Source organism: Phoxinus phoxinus (assembly GCF_949152265.1).
Source record: "Phoxinus phoxinus genome assembly, chromosome: 8".
NCBI lineage: Eukaryota > Metazoa > Chordata > Actinopteri > Cypriniformes > Leuciscidae > Phoxinus > Phoxinus phoxinus.
Genome location: NC_136883.1, coordinates 2,937,027 through 2,957,533, shown reverse-complemented (window position 1 = coordinate 2,957,533; position 20,507 = coordinate 2,937,027). Strand labels below are relative to the sequence as shown.

Below are 20,507 nucleotides of genomic sequence, written 5' to 3'. Positions count from 1 at the left end.
TACGCGCTGCCCTCAGGCAGGAGTAACTCAATAGATTCAGATCGCTGTTATTTTAGTGTATTACGCGCTGCTCTCAGGGCAGGAGTAACTCAATAGATTCAGATCGCTGTTATTTTAGTGTATTACGCGCTGCTCTCAGGGCAGGAGTAACTCAATAGATTCAGATCGCTGTTATTTTAATGTATTATGCGCTGCTCTCAGGGCAGGAGTAACTCAATAGATTCAGATCGCTGTTATTTTAATGTATTACGCGCTGCTCTCAGGGCAGGAGTAACTAAATAGATTCAGATCGCTGTTATTTTAATGTATTATGCGCTGCTCTCAGGGCAGGAGTACTCAATAGATTCAGATCGCTGTTATTTTAGTGTATTACACGCTGCTCTCAGGGCAGGAGTAACTCAATAGATTCAGATCGCTGTTATTTTAGTGTATTACGCGCTGCCCTCAGGCAGGAGTAACTCAATAGATTCAGATCGCTGTTATTTTAATGTATTATGCGCTGCTCTCAGGGCAGGAGTAACTCAATAGATTCAGATCGCTGTTGTTTTAGTGTATTATGCGCTGCTCTCAGGGCAGGAGTAACTCAATAGATTCAGATTGCTGTTATTTTAATGTATTATGCGCTGCTCTCAGGGCAGGAGTACTCAATAGATTCAGATCGCTGTTATTTTAGTGTATTACACGCTGCTCTCAGGGCAGGAGTAACTCAATAGATTCAGATCGCTGTTATTTTAGTGTATTACGCGCTGCCCTCAGGCAGGAGTAACTCAATAGATTCAGATCGCTGTTATTTTAGTGCATTATGCGCTGCTCTCAGGGCAGGAGTAACTCAATAGATTCAGATCGCTGTTGTTTTAGTGTATTATGCGCTGCTCTCAGGGCAGGAGTAACTCAATAGATTCAGATTGCTGTTATTTTAATGTATTATGCGCTGCTCTCAGGGCAGGAGTACTCAATAGATTCAGATCGCTGTTATTTTAGTGTATTACACGCTGCTCTCAGGGCAGGAGTAACTCAATAGATTCAGATCGCTGTTATTTTAGTGTATTATGCGCTGCTCTCAGGGCAGGAGTACTCAATAGATTCAGATCGCTGTTATTTTAGTGTATTACGCGCTGCTCTCAGGGCAGGAGTAACTCAATAGATTCAGATCGCTGTTATTTTAATGTATTATGCGCTGCTCTCAGGGCAGGAGTACTCAATAGATTCAGATCGCTGTTATTTTAATGTATTATGCGCTGCTCTCAGGGCAGGAGTACTCAATAGATTCAGATCGCTGTTATTTTAGTGCATTACGCGCTGCTCTCAGGGCAGGAGTAACTCAATAGATTCAGATCGCTGTTATTTTAGTGCATTACGCGCTGCTCTCAGGGCAGGAGTAACTCAATAGATTCAGATCGCTGTTATTTTAGTGTATTACGCGCTGCTCTCAGGGCAGGAGTAGTCAATAGATTCAGATCGCTGTTATTTTAGTGTATTACGCGCTGCTCTCAGGGCAGGAGTAACTCAATAGATTCAGATCGCTGTTATTTTAGTGCATTACGCGCTGCTCTCAGGGCAGGAGTAACTCAATAGATTCAGATCGCTGTTATTTTAGTGCATTACGCGCTGCTCTCAGGGCAGGAGTAGTCAATAGATTCAGATCGCTGTTATTTTAGTGTATTATGCGCTGCTCTCAGGGCAGGAGTACTCAATAGATTCAGATCGCTGTTATTTTAGTGTATTATGTGCTGCTCTCAGGGCAGGAGTACTCAATAGATTCAGATCGCTGTTATTTTAGTGTATTATGCGCTGCTCTCAGGGCAGGAGTAGTCAATAGATTCAGATCGCTGTTATTTTAGTGCATTTAGCTGCTCTCAGGGCAGGAGTAACTCAATAGATTCAGATCGCTGTTATTTTAGTGCATTACGCGCTGCTCTCAGGGCAGGAGTAACTCAATAGATTCAGATCGCTGTTATTTTAGTGTATTATGCGCTGCTCTCAGGGCAGGAGTAACTCAATAGATTCAGATCGCTGTTATATTAGTGTATTATGCGCTGCTCTCAGGGCAGGAGTAACTCAATAGATTCAGATCGCTGTTATTTTAGTGTATTATGCGCTGCTCTCAGGGCAGGAGTAGTCAATAGATTCAGATCGCTGTTATTTTAGTGCATTACGCGCTGCTCTCAGGGCAGGAGTAACTCAATAGATTCAGATCGCTGTTATTTTAGTGTTATGCGCTGCTCTCAGGGCAGGAGTACTCAATAGATTCAGATCGCTGTTATTTTAGTGCATTACGCGCTGCTCTCAGGGCAGGAGTACTCAATAGATTCAGATCGCTGTTATTTTAGTGCATTACGCGCTGCTCTCAGGGCAGGAGTACTAAAAAGATTCAGATCGCTGTTATTTTAGTGCATTACGCGCTGCTCTCAGGGCAGGAGTAACTCAATAGATTCAGATCGCTGTTATTTTAGTGCATTACGCGCTGCTCTCAGGGCAGGAGTAACTCAATAGATTCAGATCGCTGTTATTTTAGTGTATTACGCGCTGCTCTCAGGGCAGGAGTACTAAAAAGATTCAGATCGCTGTTATTTTAGTGTATTATGCGCTGCTCTCAGGGCAGGAGTACTCAATAGATTCAGATCGCTGTTATTTTAGTGCATTACGCGCTGCTCTCAGGGCAGGAGTACTCAATAGATTCAGATCGCTGTTATTTTAGTGCATTACGCGCTGCTCTCAGGACAGGAGTAACTCAATAGATTCAGATCGCTGTTATTTTAGTGCATTACGCGCTGCTCTCAGGGCAGGAGTACTCAATAGATTCAGATCGCTGTTATTTTAGTGTATTATGCGCTGCTCTCAGGGTGTATTTTAGCTGTATATTAGTGTAAATTAGTCTATTTTAGCTGTCCAGGCGCACCAAACTTACTTCAATGTGCACTTAACTTGTGAAACATGTAACAATAAGACTGTGATCTAAGTGCTATTTTGTTGTATGACATGTCAAAGAAATTGACGGTTTTGAGGGCGTTATAAACTTATTTTAGCTTAAAGATCTTAAGGTTTCTACTAGTAATTCTGTTTGTTTACATTGCTACCACTTTACAATAAGGTTTCATAAATGTTCCAGGCACCAAGTTTACTCCACAAAAGAAAGTAGTCCAGGAAATATTTGATAATGAGGATGTTCATTGTTCAATATCCAAAACTGAAGCCTGCAGTTGAAATACATTTTACGTTGTTTTTCTATGACTGTCAGTGTACATTGAAACCAAAATCTTTATGTATTTAATTTGCAGGAAGACGTACACTTCAGGTATTTGAGGAACTGGCAGACATTTGGCCAGGCGACCCATGGCCTTGGTTCAACGACTACTGTCTAAAAGAAAAAAATTAAAGCACCTAAAAACCTCTAAGAATGATGATATGAACTAGTTAAAAGTACAGCAGTTTAATGATACATCTTTGCTCTGCATTTTTTGTGATATGTTGCCGTTTTATCATTTTAATCCACTGGAAATGTTTTGTAATAGTATAAAAAAGGAAAGTCATAATTATACCTGAATTGTAATATTGGACTATTAAAACCGTTCAATAAAAAATATAATTTGTGAACTGATTATTTACAATCAACGTTCGTTCTTCCATTTTCTTATACAAAGAATCTCCACAAGTCATTGAATGAAAAGACAGTAACAGCAAGATAAAACATGGTTCCTACGCATTCTCCATTCAAAAAATCCATACTTTTCTAAGGGGTGGATTAGGGTTCAGGCTGTAGGACTGCCGAATGAATGTTTCTGTCAGGACCACTGATGCTACTCTTAATTATCATTAAGATATTAGAAAGCTGTATATTTCTTGTCTATTACCACCCACTTCTACTTATACCAAAGATGGAAATAAGCGCAGTTACAATAGCTAAATATGTGGGAGAGCGTTGCTATAGTGTGAAGATATTGTATTGCAATAGGTAGCACTTCCAAATCAATACCAAATCAAAACTAGTTAGCACATTATTTGTAATTGAAAGGTTTTAATGACAATATATGGTTAGGTTACACTTAAAATAGTTACAAAATAGATGATATGATAACTTCTACCATTAATTGTACCCAGCATATATGTAAAAAGTTACCTGAAAGAGAGGGAGAGAGTGTAGGGAGTAAGATACAAAGAAAGAGAATAAAAAGGCCCAGAGCAACTGTTACAATCTTCTTTTATTCATTCTTTGACCATGTGACTGTAACCCAAATGTGAGATGTTCAAACTGACCAATCAGATAATTACAATTTCCCCCACTGTACTAAAGGTGTGAAAATTCGTAGACCCCCGATGTACACACATTTCAGTCAACAGGTCTTGAGCACTCTTTAAATTACATTTCCTTGTTTCTCTGCAATACTCAGTGCAGAGACATTAGGATCTTTTGCAAGCACATTTATGCATCACAAACTCAACTCTGTGAGATTGTGCGCTTGTATCAGGTGGAACCAAACGTTCTTAGTCTTTGAATCCAGGCTTTTTGTTATCATAGACTGGGCAGCATCAGAGGCGTCTTCAGTGTTAGCTCCTCTAATTCATCCAGTTTCTGCCAGCTCATTCAGGTAACTGAAGAATGAGATAAAACAACAAGTCAATAATAGACAGAAAATAAATGGTCTACTGATGTAACAATTAGGGATGGGCATTTTTGTCATTTTCTCATTTCGATCATCAACAGGTCTCAAAAACGAGTACTTGAGTAATCAGGGGGGCGTGGCGTGTCCGTCATGAAAATGTTAGGAAATGTTACATTTAAGACGGTTACGAAAATTAATGTTGACAAATAAAAATATGACATTAAACATAACACTATGATGCATCAATGTTTTCGAAAAAGAAACATCTAAAAGGAATAGGCCTAGCTGCTTGAGGTAAAGCTAAAGAGTAAATGATCCCTAGTAAACTGAAGCACGTTCTACGACAACCTATGAGATTAATAATCAGATAATCTAGATACATAAACGTAACATTACAACTTACATGAACAAAAGGACGCGAATACCCATGTGAACTAGTTTTTTTACAGTCAGTGGTTTGATAGGGAAATTTTGGATGTGCTATTCCCTTAACAGCGTGCTGATACACGAGCAACTAAAGCACAGAGAATTTACAACACTATCACAATCCTGTTCTCATTATAATGCTGAATATCTTGTGTATATTGGCGCTGAACATCTTTATGAGAAATTATGGTCTGTTCCCAACAACTTCCACTCCAATATATATATAGGCTATATCAAAATGTTCCTTCACTTAAGAGTTTAATTATCATATAGAGACAATTACATTCAATCTCAGTAATATGTAAATAGTATCACAGAGGGCAACCAACAACCATCTTGATTACAGGGACTTCAAATAGCTTGTCACCTTAAACATTTGACCGTTCTGTTTTAACAGAAGATCAAAGATGTGATCACTTCAGATAGATTGTATCACCTAAACCATTTGCTGTTCTGATTTCATTTACATTAAGAGTTGACTATTTGGGTTGATCACATCCTGAACAAATGGTAATCAATTGTAGAATGGGAATGGGACACAGAGAATCTTCTCAGACAAGGGGGTGTCTCTCTCAACTTCATTAACATACAGACCATAGCTGTCACAATAAGAGCAACTTAATTTACATTAAGAGTTGTAAACTGTATTAGGATAAAAGGTTTGAGATTTGGATGTCCTGGGTTCATTCTGACGCCGGTGAACCCAAGGTGCTTTTGTGTACCTTGCCACTGCTATGATGTAATAAACTTCATTTTTGAGATCTTTGACGTCCACTTAATTTCTTCTTACATCTTACACTTAATTTTATTTTGCATGATAGAAAGTGATTACAGTCATCATCACTGTGCGTTTTCAAAGCCAGAACTAGAAACAACCATCTTCCATCCTGCAATGGTGCTGAGACTGAGTGACTGTACGGTCGGTAAACTGCAGTTTTTTGCTAGCTGGTTAATAAACTAAATTAAACACGTCTTGTATTTGTGATTAATCGGATATAGACAACATAAAAGAAATCTTGCAACTTACATCTGCAAGGACGCGAATGTGCACATGAACTTGACCGTGCGAGTCTGATGTGTAACGTGAGCGAGCTTCCTTTAACAGCGCTGAAAAACTAAAGCTCAAAGAATACAAAATTATATTACAATCGTGTTCTCAGTATAATGTTATGTAATATAGATTGGCGCTGCACATCTTGCACTGAACTGTATTTCATGATCAAAGTAAGTCCTGGTATCTTTTTAGTACTCCTGCCCTGAGAGCAGCGCATAATACACTAAAATAACAGCGATCTGAATCTATTGAGTTACTCCTGCCCTGAGAGCAGCGTGTAATGCACTAAAATAACAGCGATCTGAATCTATTGAGTACTCCTGCCCTGAGAGCAGCGCGTAATACACTAAAATAACAGCGATCTGAATCTATTGAGTTACTCCTGCCCTGAGAGCAGCGCATAATACACTAAAATAACAGCGATCTGAATCTATTGAGTTACTCCTGCCCTGAGAGCAGCGCATAATACACTAAAATAACAGCGATCTGAATCTATTGAGTTACTCCTGCCCTGAGAGCAGCGCGTAATACACTAAAATAACAGCGATCTGAATCTATTGAGTTACTCCTGCCCAGAGAGCATCACGTAATGCACTAAAATAACAGCGATCTGAATCTATTGAGTTATTCCTGCCCTGAGAGCAGCGCGAAATGCACTAAAATAACAGCGATCTGAATCTATTGAGTTACTCCTGCCCTGAGAGCAGCGCGTAATGCACTAAAATAACAGCGATCTGAATCTATTGAGTACTCCTGCCCTGAGAGCAGCGCGTAATACACTAAAATAACAGCGATCTGAATCTATTGAGTTACTCCTGCCCTGAGAGCAGCGCGTAATGCACTAAAATAACAGCGATCTGAATCTATTGAGTACTCCTGCCCTGAGAGCAGCGCGTAATACACTAAAATAACAGCGATCTGAATCTATTGAGTACTCCTGCCCTGAGAGCAGCGCGTAATGCACTAAAATAACAGCGATCTGAATCTATTGAGTACTCCTGCCCTGAGAGCAGCGCGTAATGCACTAAAATAACAGCGATCTGAATCTATTGAGTACTCCTGCCCTGAGAGCAGCGCGTAATACACTAAAATAACAGCGATCTGAATCTATTGAGTTACTCCTGCCCAGAGAGCAGCACGTAATGCACTAAAATAACAGCGATCTGAATCTATTGAGTTATTCCTGCCCTGAGAGCAGCGCGAAATGCACTAAAATAACAGCGATCTGAATCTATTGAGTTACTCCTGCCCAGAGAGCAGCACGTAATGCACTAAAATAACAGCGATCTGAATCTATTGAGTTACTCCTGCCCAGAGAGCAGCGCGTAATGCACTAAAATAACAGCGATCTGAATCTATTGAGTACTCCTGCCCAGAGAGCAGCGCGAAATGCACTAAAATAACAGCGATCTGAATCTATTGAGTTACTCCTGCCCTGAGAGCAGCGCGTAATACACTAAATTAACAGCGATCTGAATCTATTGAGTTACTCCTGCCCAGAGAGCAGCACGTAATGCACTAAAATAACAGCGATCTGAATCTATTGAGTTATTCCTGCCCTGAGAGCAGCGCGAAATGCACTAAAATAACAGCGATCTGAATCTATTGAGTACTCCTGCCCAGAGAGCAGCGCGAAATGCACTAAAATAACAGCGATCTGAATCTATTGAGTTACTCCTGCCCTGAGAGCAGCGCGTAATACACTAAAATAACAGCGATCTGAATCTATTGAGTTACTCCTGCCCTGAGAGCAGCGCGAAATGCACTAAAATAACAGCGATCTGAATCTATTGAGTTACTCCTGCCCTGAGAGCAGCGCGAAATGCACTAAAATAACAGCGATCTGAATCTATTGAGAATTCCTGCCCTGAGAGCAGCGCGTAATACACTAAAATAACAGCGATCTGAATCTATTGAGTTACTCCTGCCCTGAGAGCAGCGCGTAATGCACTAAAATAACAGCGATCTGAATCTATTGACTACTCCTGCCCTGAGAGCAGCGCGTAATGCACTAAAATAACAGCGATCTGAATCTATTGACTACTCCTGCCCTGTAGGGCTGTCACTTTTGAGAAAAATCAAATTCGAACGGATATCAAATACCAGCCTATGTATTCGAATATATTCGAATATCTATTACCCCCCTCCCCTCACCCGCCGCGCGCGCGGAGAGAAAAAAAACGTCAATCGAAATTTTACTAGTTTGACAGTCATAAACAGGACTCCCAAAATTACACTTATAGGACTCATATCTGCAAATAAACCTTGCCTTTACATGTGCATCTGCACGGTGCCGACCGGTTGTGCAGGAAAGTATGCAGTCATACGAAGTTGGACGCCTGGCGATGCTCTGGCCGTCTGCTGCGTTTCTGGGGCGGTTTACACCTGGCCACTTCATGCGTTTGCTCAGATCGGATAGCTATCAAAACGATTCCATTTACACTTGGTCACATAGGCCTAAATGTGGTTTAAACCGGATATAAATCCGATCTTCAATTCCCGCGCTATATGCAGATTTCATGGATTTAATGTCACCGAAAGCAACAGATATGAGCTGCATTTTATTGATCATCAGCTAACATCAAAGACTGCAATAAGAGAGAGCGGCAGCCCTGGTAAGATCATTTCGTTTCTTTACTTTTAATGAAGATTATTATTATTGTGTGTTAAAGCGTCTGCGACTTACTTTCACTTTGATTTGCGATAGTTTGCACGTTGGCTTGACGCTTGATGAATAGATCATCTGCGGTGATGCGTGTTGCAGCGCGCTGTCATATCTGACTATAACATAGCAGCCTGTAACACGCTTTCAAAATAACACGCTTTTTTAAAATAAAAAGCAAACGGTCTAATCATAGACTGTAAAAAATGCGCTAGACATGGCACTTTAAAAACCGAATAGTTTATTTGAAGTTCGATTACGGATATTTCACATCATGTTCGAATGCATATTCGAATATCGAATAAAAAGTGACAGCCCTACTGCCCTGAGAGCAGCGCGTAATGCACTAAAATAACAGCGATCTGAATCTATTGAGTTACTCCTGCCCTGAGAGCAGCGCGTAATGCACTAAAATAACAGCGATCTGAATCTATTGAGTTACTCCTGCCCTGAGAGCAGCGCGTAATGCACTAAAATAACAGCGATCTGAATCTATTGACTACTCCTGCCCTGAGAGCAGCGCGTAATGCACTAAAATAACAGCGATCTGAATCTATTGACTACTCCTGCCCTGAGAGCAGCGCATAATACACTAAAATAACAGCGATCTGAATCTATTGAGTTACTCCTGCCCTGAGAGCAGCGCATAATACACTAAAATAACAGCGATCTGAATCTATTGAGTACTCCTGCCCTGAGAGCAGCGCGTAATGCACTAAAATAACAGCGATCTGAATCTATTTAGTATTCCTGCCCTGAGAGCAGCGCGTAATACACTAAAATAACAGCGATCTGAATCTATTGAGTTACTCCTGCCCTGAGAGCAGCGCGTAATGCACTAAAATAACAGCGATCTGAATCTATTGAGTACTCCTGCCCTGAGAGCAGCGCGTAATGCACTAAAATAACAGCGATCTGAATCTATTGAGTTACTCCTGCCCTGAGAGCAGCGCATAATACATTAAAATAACAGCGATCTGAATCTATTGAGTTACTCCTGCCCTGAGAGCAGCGCGTAATGCACTAAAATAACAGCGATCTGAATCTATTGAGTTACTCCTGCCCTGAGAGCAGCGCATAATACATTAAAATAACAGCGATCTGAATCTATTGAGTACTCCTGCCCTGAGAGCAGCGCGTAATGCACTAAAATAACAGCGATCTGAATCTATTGAGTTACTCCTGCCCTGAGAGCAGCGCGTAATACACTAAAATAACAGCGATCTGAATCTATTGAGTACTCCTGCCCTGAGAGCAGCGCGTAATACACTAAAATAACAGCGATCTGAATCTATTGAGTTACTCCTGCCCTGAGAGCAGCGCGTAATGCACTAAAACAACAGCGATCTGAATCTATTGAGTTACTCCTGCCCTGAGAGCAGCGCGTAATGCACTAAAACAACAGCGATCTGAATCTATTGAGTTACTCCTGCCCTGAGAGCAGCGCGTAATGCACTAAAACAACAGCGATCTGAATCTATTGAGTTACTCCTGCCCTGAGAGCAGCGCGTAATGCACTAAAACAACAGCGATCTGAATCTATTGAGTTACTCCTGCCCTGAGAGCAGCGCGTAATGCACTAAAATAACAGCGATCTGAATCTATTTAATATTCCTGCCCTGAGAGCAGCGCGTAATGCACTAAAATAACAGCGATCTGAATCTATTGAGTTACTCCTGCCCTGAGAGCAGCGCGTAATGCACTAAAATAACAGCGATCTGAATCTATTGAGTTACTCCTGCCCTGAGAGCAGCGCGTAATGCACTAAAACAACAGCGATCTGAATCTATTGAGTTACTCCTGCCCTGAGAGGAGCGCATAATACACTAAAATAACAGCGATCTGAATCTATTGACTACTCCTGCCCTGAGAGCAGCGCATAATGCACTAAAACAACAGCGATCTGAATCTATTGAGTTACTCCTGCCCTGAGAGCAGCGCATAATACACTAAAATAACAGCGATCTGAATCTATTGACTACTCCTGCCCTGAGAGCAGCGCGTAATGCACTAAAACAACAGCGATCTGAATCTATTGAGTTACTCCTGCCCTGAGAGCAGCGCGTAATGCACTAAAACAACAGCGATCTGAATCTATTGAGTTACTCCTGCCCTTAGAGCAGCGCGTAATGCACTAAAACAACAGCGATCTGAATCTATTGAGTTACTCCTGCCCTGAGAGCAGCGCATAATACACTAAAATAACAGCGATCTGAATCTATTGACTACTCCTGCCCTGAGAGCAGCGCGTAATGCACTAAAACAACAGCGATCTGAATCTATTGAGTTACTCCTGCCCTGAGAGCAGCGCGTAATGCACTAAAACAACAGCGATCTGAATCTATTGAGTTACTCCTGCCCTGAGAGCAGCGTGTAATGCACTAAAATAACAGCGATCTGAATCTATTGAGTTACTCCTGCCCTGAGAGCAGCGCGTAATGCACTAAAATAACAGCGATCTGAATCTATTGAGTTACTCCTGCCCTGAGAGCAGCGCGTAATACACTAAAATAACAGCGATCTGAATCTATTGAGTACTCCTGCCCTGAGAGCAGCGCGAAATGCACTAAAACAACAGCGATCTGAATCTATTGAGTTACTCCTGCCCTGAGAGCAGCGCGTAATACACTAAAATAACAGCGATCTGAATCTATTGAGTTACTCCTGCCCTGAGAGCAGCGCGTAATACACTAAAATAACAGCGATCTGAATCTATTGAGTTACTCCTGCCCTGAGAGCAGCGCGTAATGCACTAAAACAACAGCGATCTGAATCTATTGAGTTACTCCTGCCCTGAGAGCAGCGCGTAATACACTAAAATAACAGCGATCTGAATCTATTGAGTTACTCCTGCCCTGAGAGCAGCGCGAGGACGGGAGATGTATCAGTTTGACCGTTGAAATTTCTCGGAGATTTGAACGAGTTCTGTTGTCGCATATCAATTTCACACACAGCGAGATAGCATTGGAAAAGCATGTTTTACACATAGGTTTTACACCAGTTACGTCCTAAGCAGCTATGTTGCGGTCGACTGAGTAAACAGTCGAATCAAAATGCATACAATACCATATTTAGGTCGATGATTAGTTCTGTGCATTTTAATGTTCGCTGATTATCTTAAGAAACGTTAGAGGATGCTGAATTTTAACAAAATATATGGTAAAATCACTTACCTTGCAATAAATGCGTTTTCCCCACGAAGCGTTTTTCTTGTGTGTTGCGAGTCCGACTAATAATATCCCTCTGCACGTTCAAACGTCTTGACCCCGCCTTTGCTTCCGTTTCATTGGTTGAAGCTGTAAACCAATCATTTTCCTTTCTGCCCTCAGAACATGTTTCAGTAACTAAAACTCCCATCTGCGTGTGTGTGTGTGTGTGTGTGTGTGTGTGTGTGTGTGTGTGTGTGTGTGTGTGTGTGTGTGTGTGTGTGTGTGTGTGTGTGTGTGTGTGTGTGTGTGTGTGTGTGTGTGTGTGTGTGTGTGTGTGTGTGTGTGCGTGCATGCATGACAGTCAGTTATGAGTTGTGATATTATATATAGGAACCAATGATCTGCAGTAACGTGATGACTGTCCCCTTGTGGAAAAGAAGTGCACTTCAGCATACTTTCAAAAGAGTACTTTGCAGAAATTATATACTTTAAAAGAATATACAGTACTCAACTCAACTGCAAACTGAATGCAATTTGGTCAGACACTTGAAAATGTATAGTTTAAATTTATATTAAATGCAATTATTGAACTTAAGAAAGATTTTGACCCACTTAAGTATTTATTTAATTTTTTTATAATTCTACTGTTATTGAAATATGGTTAAAGTGTATTGTTGTTTAATGTAACAAGCATTTATGATAAACTAACATATACTTTATTGTCATTTCTATTTAAACGTGTGTCACGTATTTAAATATATTGTGATTATATATATATATAATCACACATTTGTAAGGATGAAGTTGTCATTTAAAATATATGAACTTTAAATGTAATATTGCGCACTTCTTTAAAGCACGACTAAAGATTATTAAAACATTTTTTTTTACAAATTTTTACATTATTATGAAGTGTGTTAAGAAAGTCATGGAAGTGTATTCTCTTCAAGTGCACTTAAGGGGTCCATTATTATATAATTAATATATTTTTATTCATATAGAGCTTTTAAGATGTGAAGTACACTACAACAAGTACACAATTAAGCACACCCTTTAAAAGGGTCAGCGTATCTGAATTAGTTTTGGAGTCTTTTATTTTGTATCTTGCTCATGTTTCCTCTTGCTTCATTATACTGTCCTGTTATAGGCTATGGTTTATGGTTTACGTAATAAAGTGTGTTCAGGATCACTACAACCTCAACTCACCTGAGCGTCACAGTTCACTTTCATTCTATGCAAAAGCGTGGCCAGGCCATTTGATTTATTAAGAGATTTCTTTAGTGTTCCATGAAATAATGTCATAAAGGTTTCAAATAACATGTGATAGAGTGAATTTGTGGGTGAACTATGCCTTTAAATATCTTGAACAAGAGCGCAATGGTGATGGATCACACACACTCAATAAAATATTGATACAGGCTGCATCTGAAATCGCATACTTCTCTACTATATAGTAGGCGAAAAAAGTATATGACAAACAAAGTCTGAATTATCATTGGTCATAAAAAAGTGACCGACTACTACTTCCAGTGAGATTCTCAAGTGTGCAAATGATGGACACTTTACGATTTTACGATTTACGATTAGAATTTATGAATGGAGGTTACATTATAATGACAACATGGTGGATGTATACATCCAGTTTACATGTATATTACACACATTGTTAGCGGCAGAAGATGGCCGTCACATTGTTAGGACGGTTAGAAGATGGCTGTTGTCTCATGTGACCTTGTTATTTGTACACGCTGTGACTATACAAATCACAACATGTAAATAGGAAAATGTTGGCGTTATTTTGCCACTTATTGGGAGCAGTATGCTAGCTGGAGCCATTTACCTCCAGTCTTTGTGCTAAGCTAGGCTAGCGGTGGGTGCGTCAAACAGAGTTACGGCACGCACAGAGATGAGAAGGGTGTGTGTGGACTTATCTATCTCTGGGGGATACGTACGGTGAATAAGCTAAAGTCCCAAAAAGTCGGCGTGTTCCTTTAACAAAGATGAACAAATACAGTAACAAAATGTATTTATCCTGGTTACTTCATATTAGTTAATACATTAATTAATGTTAACTAATGAACCAAAGTGTTACCATCTTAACTGTATGTTCTATATATTTTTGAACCCGCAACTAACAAGGCCACCCATAAGGGGGGGTAAAAGTTTTCTGGGGCCCAGCCGCTAGGGGGGGCCATGCAGTCCACCAATAATTATGTTCATCCTTAATATAAGCAAAGGTTACCATATTTTTTTTTTGAAGCAAAATAGCACCATTAATTGTTGAAAGTGAGAAAAAAATGCATTTTATTTAATGTTGCTTGAGTAAAATGTAGCCTGTGTCATAATGAAACACCCCTTTCCTGAAAATGGTCTGAGTATGCTATTTTTTGCATAGTTATCATATAATAAAGGCTAGATGTCTTACGGCGGAGTCTCGAACGGCATCACCGGCGGCCATCTTGTCACAGGGAAGCTTTCTGTAAGGTGAGTGATCTGCACGAACACAAATCCTCTTATCTCGCTGAAATCTTGACGGATTTACAAACGGTTTGGTTTCTGACAAACGTTATTAACGTGGCTATAATTCTGGATGCTTGAACATGTTGAAATATATAATATATTATTCATAAGTACGCAGTGTCATAACTACATCTCTGACGTTTATAACAAACCAACCCGTTTGAAAATCGGTAGAAAATTGAGCAAGTTATGGTTATTTAAAAAGTACATGCACCATTAAAACAATGTTACGAGTGAGCGAGCCCCCTGTGGTAAGATGGCCGCCGTGTGCGGACGTCGACCTCCATTGGCCAGCAGCGCGGACGAGACATCTAGCCTTTATTATATGATATCTATGATTTTTTTGTACTTAATATCGCGAGCGGGCGGGTACGCTGAGCGATAAGTGAGTTGTTGTCGAAAGAGATGGATAAAGCAAAAAAGCTGGCGGGGGCTAAAAATAGAAAAAGAAAGAGGGAAAAGGAGATGGCATGTCAATTGATGCGACAGCAGCTAAATACGTGGATGGTGAAAGGCAACAGGTAGGATTTAAAGTGTGACGTACAGGCATGTAGGCTTCTGGCCATCGGGACTACTGGGAGATTCCCAGTGGGCCGACGTGCTTTTTGGGCCGATACATCTATATATATTTTTAGCCTTAGCGGCCCATAAAACTCGTACATTCGTTTAGTTTTGTTTTGCTTAATCTGTGGCGCTGGGTTAGTGCCGGTGTAATGCATTGGTCAAAAAAAGTTTGACCAATAGTTTTTTTCCTGAAAACCGGCCCACGAAACACGTAGATCAGCGGCCCATTGGTTATGTTCTTGATGGTCACTGGGCTGGCCCAATCACATCTTTAATGTGAAGTATAGAAATATACTCTTTCAAGTATAGAAATTAGTAGGCTACAAAACTAGTAATTATGAAAGTTTCCTTTATTTTTCAGTGCATTTGTTTTACAATATATGGCTATTACTATCATGGGATTAATATTATAACTATGATTATGTAGTAGTGTAATGTAGACAGACACTGTAACTAAAAGAGGTTTTCATTTTTAATTTGCACACTGAATATGGGTTGGCGTTTTTAATTTTGAACTCTCAAAGTGCACCAGATTGATGAATTTAACATTAAAAAGCACACAAAAAAAACTCACTCGTTCCTACTCACTCATTACATGGCATACTTATTTTATTTTATTTTGTATTATTATTTAATTTTGGGGGGGGGGGGGGTTGGGGGGGCTGAGTCTCTCTCAGATAAATGTATGTGTTAATGTAGGAGAGAGAGAGAGAGAGAGAGAGAGAGAGAGAGAGAGAGAGAGAGAGAGAGAGAGAGAGAGAGAGAGAGAGAGAGAGAGAGAGAGAGAGAGAGAGCACATGCATGATATGAGTAGCCTAGCAGATTTGGGGAGGGCCCATTCACTGGACCTTTTCAGGGGCCCAGTCATTTCTGTAATAAACTTTATTTCACTAAATAAAGATAATATAAAAACACAATAGAGTCGCCGATTCGTTTGTAGACCAACAAAATATTCTACTCACATTGAAGCACGGTCTTGTACACTTGAGAGTAGCCACACTCTTTGTTCGCGTTCAGATCCACAGTAAATAAAAAGCGCAGCTCCAGCGGGATGTGGGATCTGGGCATGTTTATAACGGCAGGGATGATCCTCTGGGACACGGGTCCCTCGGACAGGACCTGGTGCATCTGATACAAGCACCACTCGTCCTTCAGAAAGTGTGGGGTGAGCAGAAGCACCCAGCAGTGGCTGTCCCGCACGGCCTGCAGGATCTCAGTGGACACAGCGCCACCTAGAGGACAGTCCCGGTCCTGCAGGAAACAGCGCAGGCCTTTACAGGGATCTTCAAGGAAACCGGCCAAACTCTGCGCTAGATCAATGTCCTTCTCAGTGTGACACACACACACGTCATATCTGCGAGACGAGCGTGAGGAGGAGGAGAGCACAGAGGGAAGAGGCGTTTCCGAAGCCGGCGGTTTGGCTGATGTGGAAGGTTTGGAGGAGGAAGAGGAGATGGATGTGGTGTTGAGGTGTGAGCACTTCTGAGAACATGTGCTGGCTTTGCTTTGGTTCGACTCATTCCGTTGTTTTCCAAAACGCTGACGAAACCAGCCTGCAAAAGAATGGAATTATGAACCTATCACTGTAAAAAAAAAAAAAAAGTTGCTGCCTTAAGTGCAAACTTGGATGTTTAAGTCATTTCAAATTAAAATACATTAAACTGAGTTAAAAAAAAATGAGTTGAATCTTGTTTGACATAAACAAAGATGAAGTTGCTTAACTTATTTTGATGAGTTAAAACAATGCAAAAACATACGTTGTCATAACTTATTGATCATATCTTTTTTTTTACTGTGTATGTAATATGATATGTTTAACATTACCTGGTTTCTTTGTATTTTAAATAATTATCAAATAATCCTTTTAATATATAAAATGTATCACAACTCTATGGTCAAGTACTGGTTACATTTTTTGGAAACTTTACTATTTGTAATGTTTTTGAAACAAGCCATTATTTGATCACAAATACAGAAAAAAACAGTAAAATTGTGAAATATTATTACAATTTAAAATAATGTTTTGCATCGTTCTGCATCGTTACTCCAGTGTCACACGATCATTCAGAAATCAGATTTATTATCAATGTTGGAAATAGTTGTGCTGCTTAATTTTTTTTTTATCACCTGTGATACTTTTTTCAGGATTCTTTGATGAATAAAAAGTTTTTAAAAAATAAGAGCATTTATTTAAAATAGAAATATTTTTTTCAAAATACCGTTCAAAAGTTTCTGGTCCGTTTGTTAAAAAATTAAGAATTTTTTATTCTGCAAAGATGTGTTAAAATGAAAAAAAAAGAGAGAAAGATTTATATAGTTAGAAAAGATTTATATTGTGAATAAATTCTGTTATTTTTAAAACATTTTATTCATCAATGAATCATGAAAAGAGTCTCAAGAGTCCACAACAATATTAAGCAGCACAACTGATTGCTGTGTGTTGTAATATGTCCCATAATGAATAGTGTTAATGCTAAAAGTGTGTCATGTGTCTGCACTGTTCGTGTGGTCCTGCTATCAATCACAATCTACAATCTCTATCTTGCCTCATACATAATTATTAACTTCTGCCTTTATAGACAACTCAGACAAGACAATGCAACACGACACTGAGGCTTACCCATAATGCTGCTGGCGCGGTTTTCCTCCATTCTTCTCCATCCTTTCAAGGATATAAACTACAACAGGCACACATGCAAACAATATTGCACAGTGCATCATACCATACACACAAAAGTATCTTTCATATGATATAAAAAAAACTGCATGACATGCACAGTGTCGTCTGTGTAATATTAATATCAGTTCCACATTTTTTCAGGATCACTTTTACTTTGTTAAGCCTGAATAGTTACATTTGTGATTGTTATGAAGTAAACTGCAAGTTAATATTGTCATTATATCATATTCAAAGCATAATGAACAGGTGCAATGTTCGACGGTGAGTAGATCAGCACTTACGGTTGTGTTGGGATGAAGAGAGAGAGCAGGTCGTCTGAGGCTCTGGTGCAGAAGATATTTGAGGAAGTTCACACCATCGGAAGGCATGCGTCATTATGCACATCGTATCATAACTTGTGGCCGTTTAAAACAAAATCATGATGATAACAAAAACAAATAGGAAGACCGTATACAAAAAGAGGAAGTGCAGAAAGCAAAGGGTGTCGTTTTGGATTTACTTTTGAGAGTTTAGATGTATTACAGAATTCTGAAACTAAAGCAGAAACAGTTTCCATTCTTGTCTTCTGTTGGGATTCCCCCAGTTATGATAAGAAACGGGCGTGGTCAATAATTCACCATGTAGAGAAACGAGTCAACTGTGGGAAGCTTTTTCACGCCACAGTTGCTACATTAATATGCACGTGCATTCAACATGCATTCATAGGACTCCATTAATATAGGAACTATTTAATAATGTTACATCATTAACAAATAAATACCAAAAAGTTACATGGTTTTTGCATCATTTCGAGATGTAAAAATGTCTGGATTGGGCAGGAATTAAAAAAAAATATGGTTTTATTGTTATTTAATAAGTATTATAATTTGTAATTAACTTTTATTATATATATATATATATATATATATATATATATATATATATATATATATATATATATATATATATATATATATATATATGTATTCACTCAATGATTAAGAAACAAGGAAAGACGATTGAAACTGAAATATGGAAATATAATAAAAATAGAAAACAGATGGTTGCTCAGTCTTCCGTAAGACTTTAAAGGGGTGGTTTAATACCCTTTTCACAAGATGTAAAATAAATATCTGAAGTCCCCAGAGTGTGTGTGTGTGTGTGAAGTTTTAGCACAAAGTATCCCACAGATATTTTTATAAAGCATGTTAAAGTTGTGACTTTTTGAGGGTTTGCAAAAACGCCCCGTTTTGTGTCTGGCCCTTTAAATGCAAATGAGCTGCTGCAGAGGGCGGGGTTTCAAGAGCTCGCGTGTGTAGGCCTGTTTATGCTTCTGCGTCGAATCGATGGTGTACCCCCGCGAACCCCTAGGCTTGTTTGAGATGCGCCTTGCCTCGCCTGAATTGTAGTCGAGAGTAGGCGGCTGCAGTGAGGGGAGGAGTGAAAAAAGCGCAGGCAAGCCGGACAGTTCTCTCTTCTCACAGTGGATCTGACCATGGATCTGACAGCTGTGAGATCAAAGATGGATATCGCGGGATTCACGGAGTTCACGCTCGTGCACAGTGTTGGTAATAAACTGGATGTAATTTAAGTTCTGTTGCTTTTATATGAAAATAAATATAATGAACAAGACACCCAAAGCACTTATTCAATCCCTCTCCAAGTAGCCTACGTGTTTATCAATCATTTGTTTCTTTACTACAGACGTGTTTTTATATATGGCCTATAGCCTATATATATAGGCTATATATATTTTTTTTTTATAAAAATGACATAATCACATAATCCATAGAGATCGCACTGTCAGAGAGTTTGGGAATACTCACACATAATGTATACACATAAAAACACGAAATCAGAGTTTTAAATTCAAACATTTAAAAAAAGAACAATACATCACGGTTGTTTAAACCAATGAGCATTAAGCTGTGTCGTCAGCAAGTCGTTTCCCATCATGCTTTTGAACCGCGCAGTCGGTGGAGAGCAACTGCGCTCGACTGCAGAATCCGACAGGTGTGCCTTGCGCTCGCGAGTGATTTTTGACATACGTCAGCATGACATCAGAGCCAGGCGGAACACAGTCGGACACATTTCTAACCGGCATGCATCTCGCGGTGATCACCGGTGATCGGTTCTGCGCAGATTTTGCTCATCTCAAACAAGCCTCCTCTCTGACCCCTCCGCCGTAGCTCGACGTGCACCTCCAAAAAATTATAACTACGTGGTCACACACCACAAGGGCTGTGATTGGTCAGATTATACATCATTTCCGGAGTGTAGCTTTTCCGGTTTCCCGCTATACCGCCATTCTTAAAGTGACCACTGCACTGTTTGTTTCAACGACGTCTTCTTTTTCTTCTTCGATTAAACATTTGCAATAAAATCATTTGTTGTTCAACGTGATTAGTGATTAGTTGCTGATGTCTCTAACCCGGGAGGAATGTTGTGTAGTCCTAGGCTACCAGCCGTTTGTTGTAGTCCTTTTCTTTAAAAGCAAATATCTCCCTTTGCTGTGAACTTTGAGCGTTGTAACTTTACAGATGTTGTTTATCCTCAAACAAAAGTTAGAAACGTGAAATCATACTTTACCACCCCTTTAACTCTTTGTATGTTTTTCTATATTTGCCCAAAAAGAATCCTGAATTAGAATTTTAAAAAGAATTGAACAATGTTCACAGAAAGCGCAATAAGTGCATTTTTTTAACTAGTGTAGCAGGGTGACTGAAACCACTTATGATGATTCCATTCACCTGTGCTTAGTTTAAGCCCCCGCCCCTTTCTTGTATGATATATGGGAGGTGTGGTTGCTACATGGTATGCGTCTTGGTATTGTCCTTGTGACGTCATCCGTGGTTGCCGCAAGCTTGGACTG

The 20,507-nt window shown here is 39.7% G+C and overlaps 1 protein-coding gene across 2 annotated transcripts in view; it reads right to left on the bottom strand.

The window, feature by feature from the left end:
- Positions 1–20,070, bottom strand: part of tirap (toll-interleukin 1 receptor (TIR) domain containing adaptor protein) — a 29,720-nt gene extending 9,650 nt beyond the window's left edge. Inside the window, exons 1-4 of one of the 2 annotated variants that reach the window (XM_079621372.1) lie at positions 20,067–20,070; positions 17,938–17,979; positions 17,597–17,654; positions 15,939–16,529 (exon numbers count right to left, since the gene is read on the bottom strand). In XM_079621372.1, the coding sequence (XP_079477498.1) occupies positions 15,939–16,529; positions 17,597–17,627 (622 nt within the window). In that variant the 5' untranslated portion in view covers positions 17,628–17,654; positions 17,938–17,979; positions 20,067–20,070. Of the gene's footprint in view, positions 1–15,938; positions 16,530–17,596; positions 17,655–17,937; positions 18,452–20,066 lie in introns of those variants that run through there. The other variant, XM_079621371.1, reaches the window with a different exon arrangement.
- Positions 20,071–20,507: the final 437 nt, after the last annotated feature.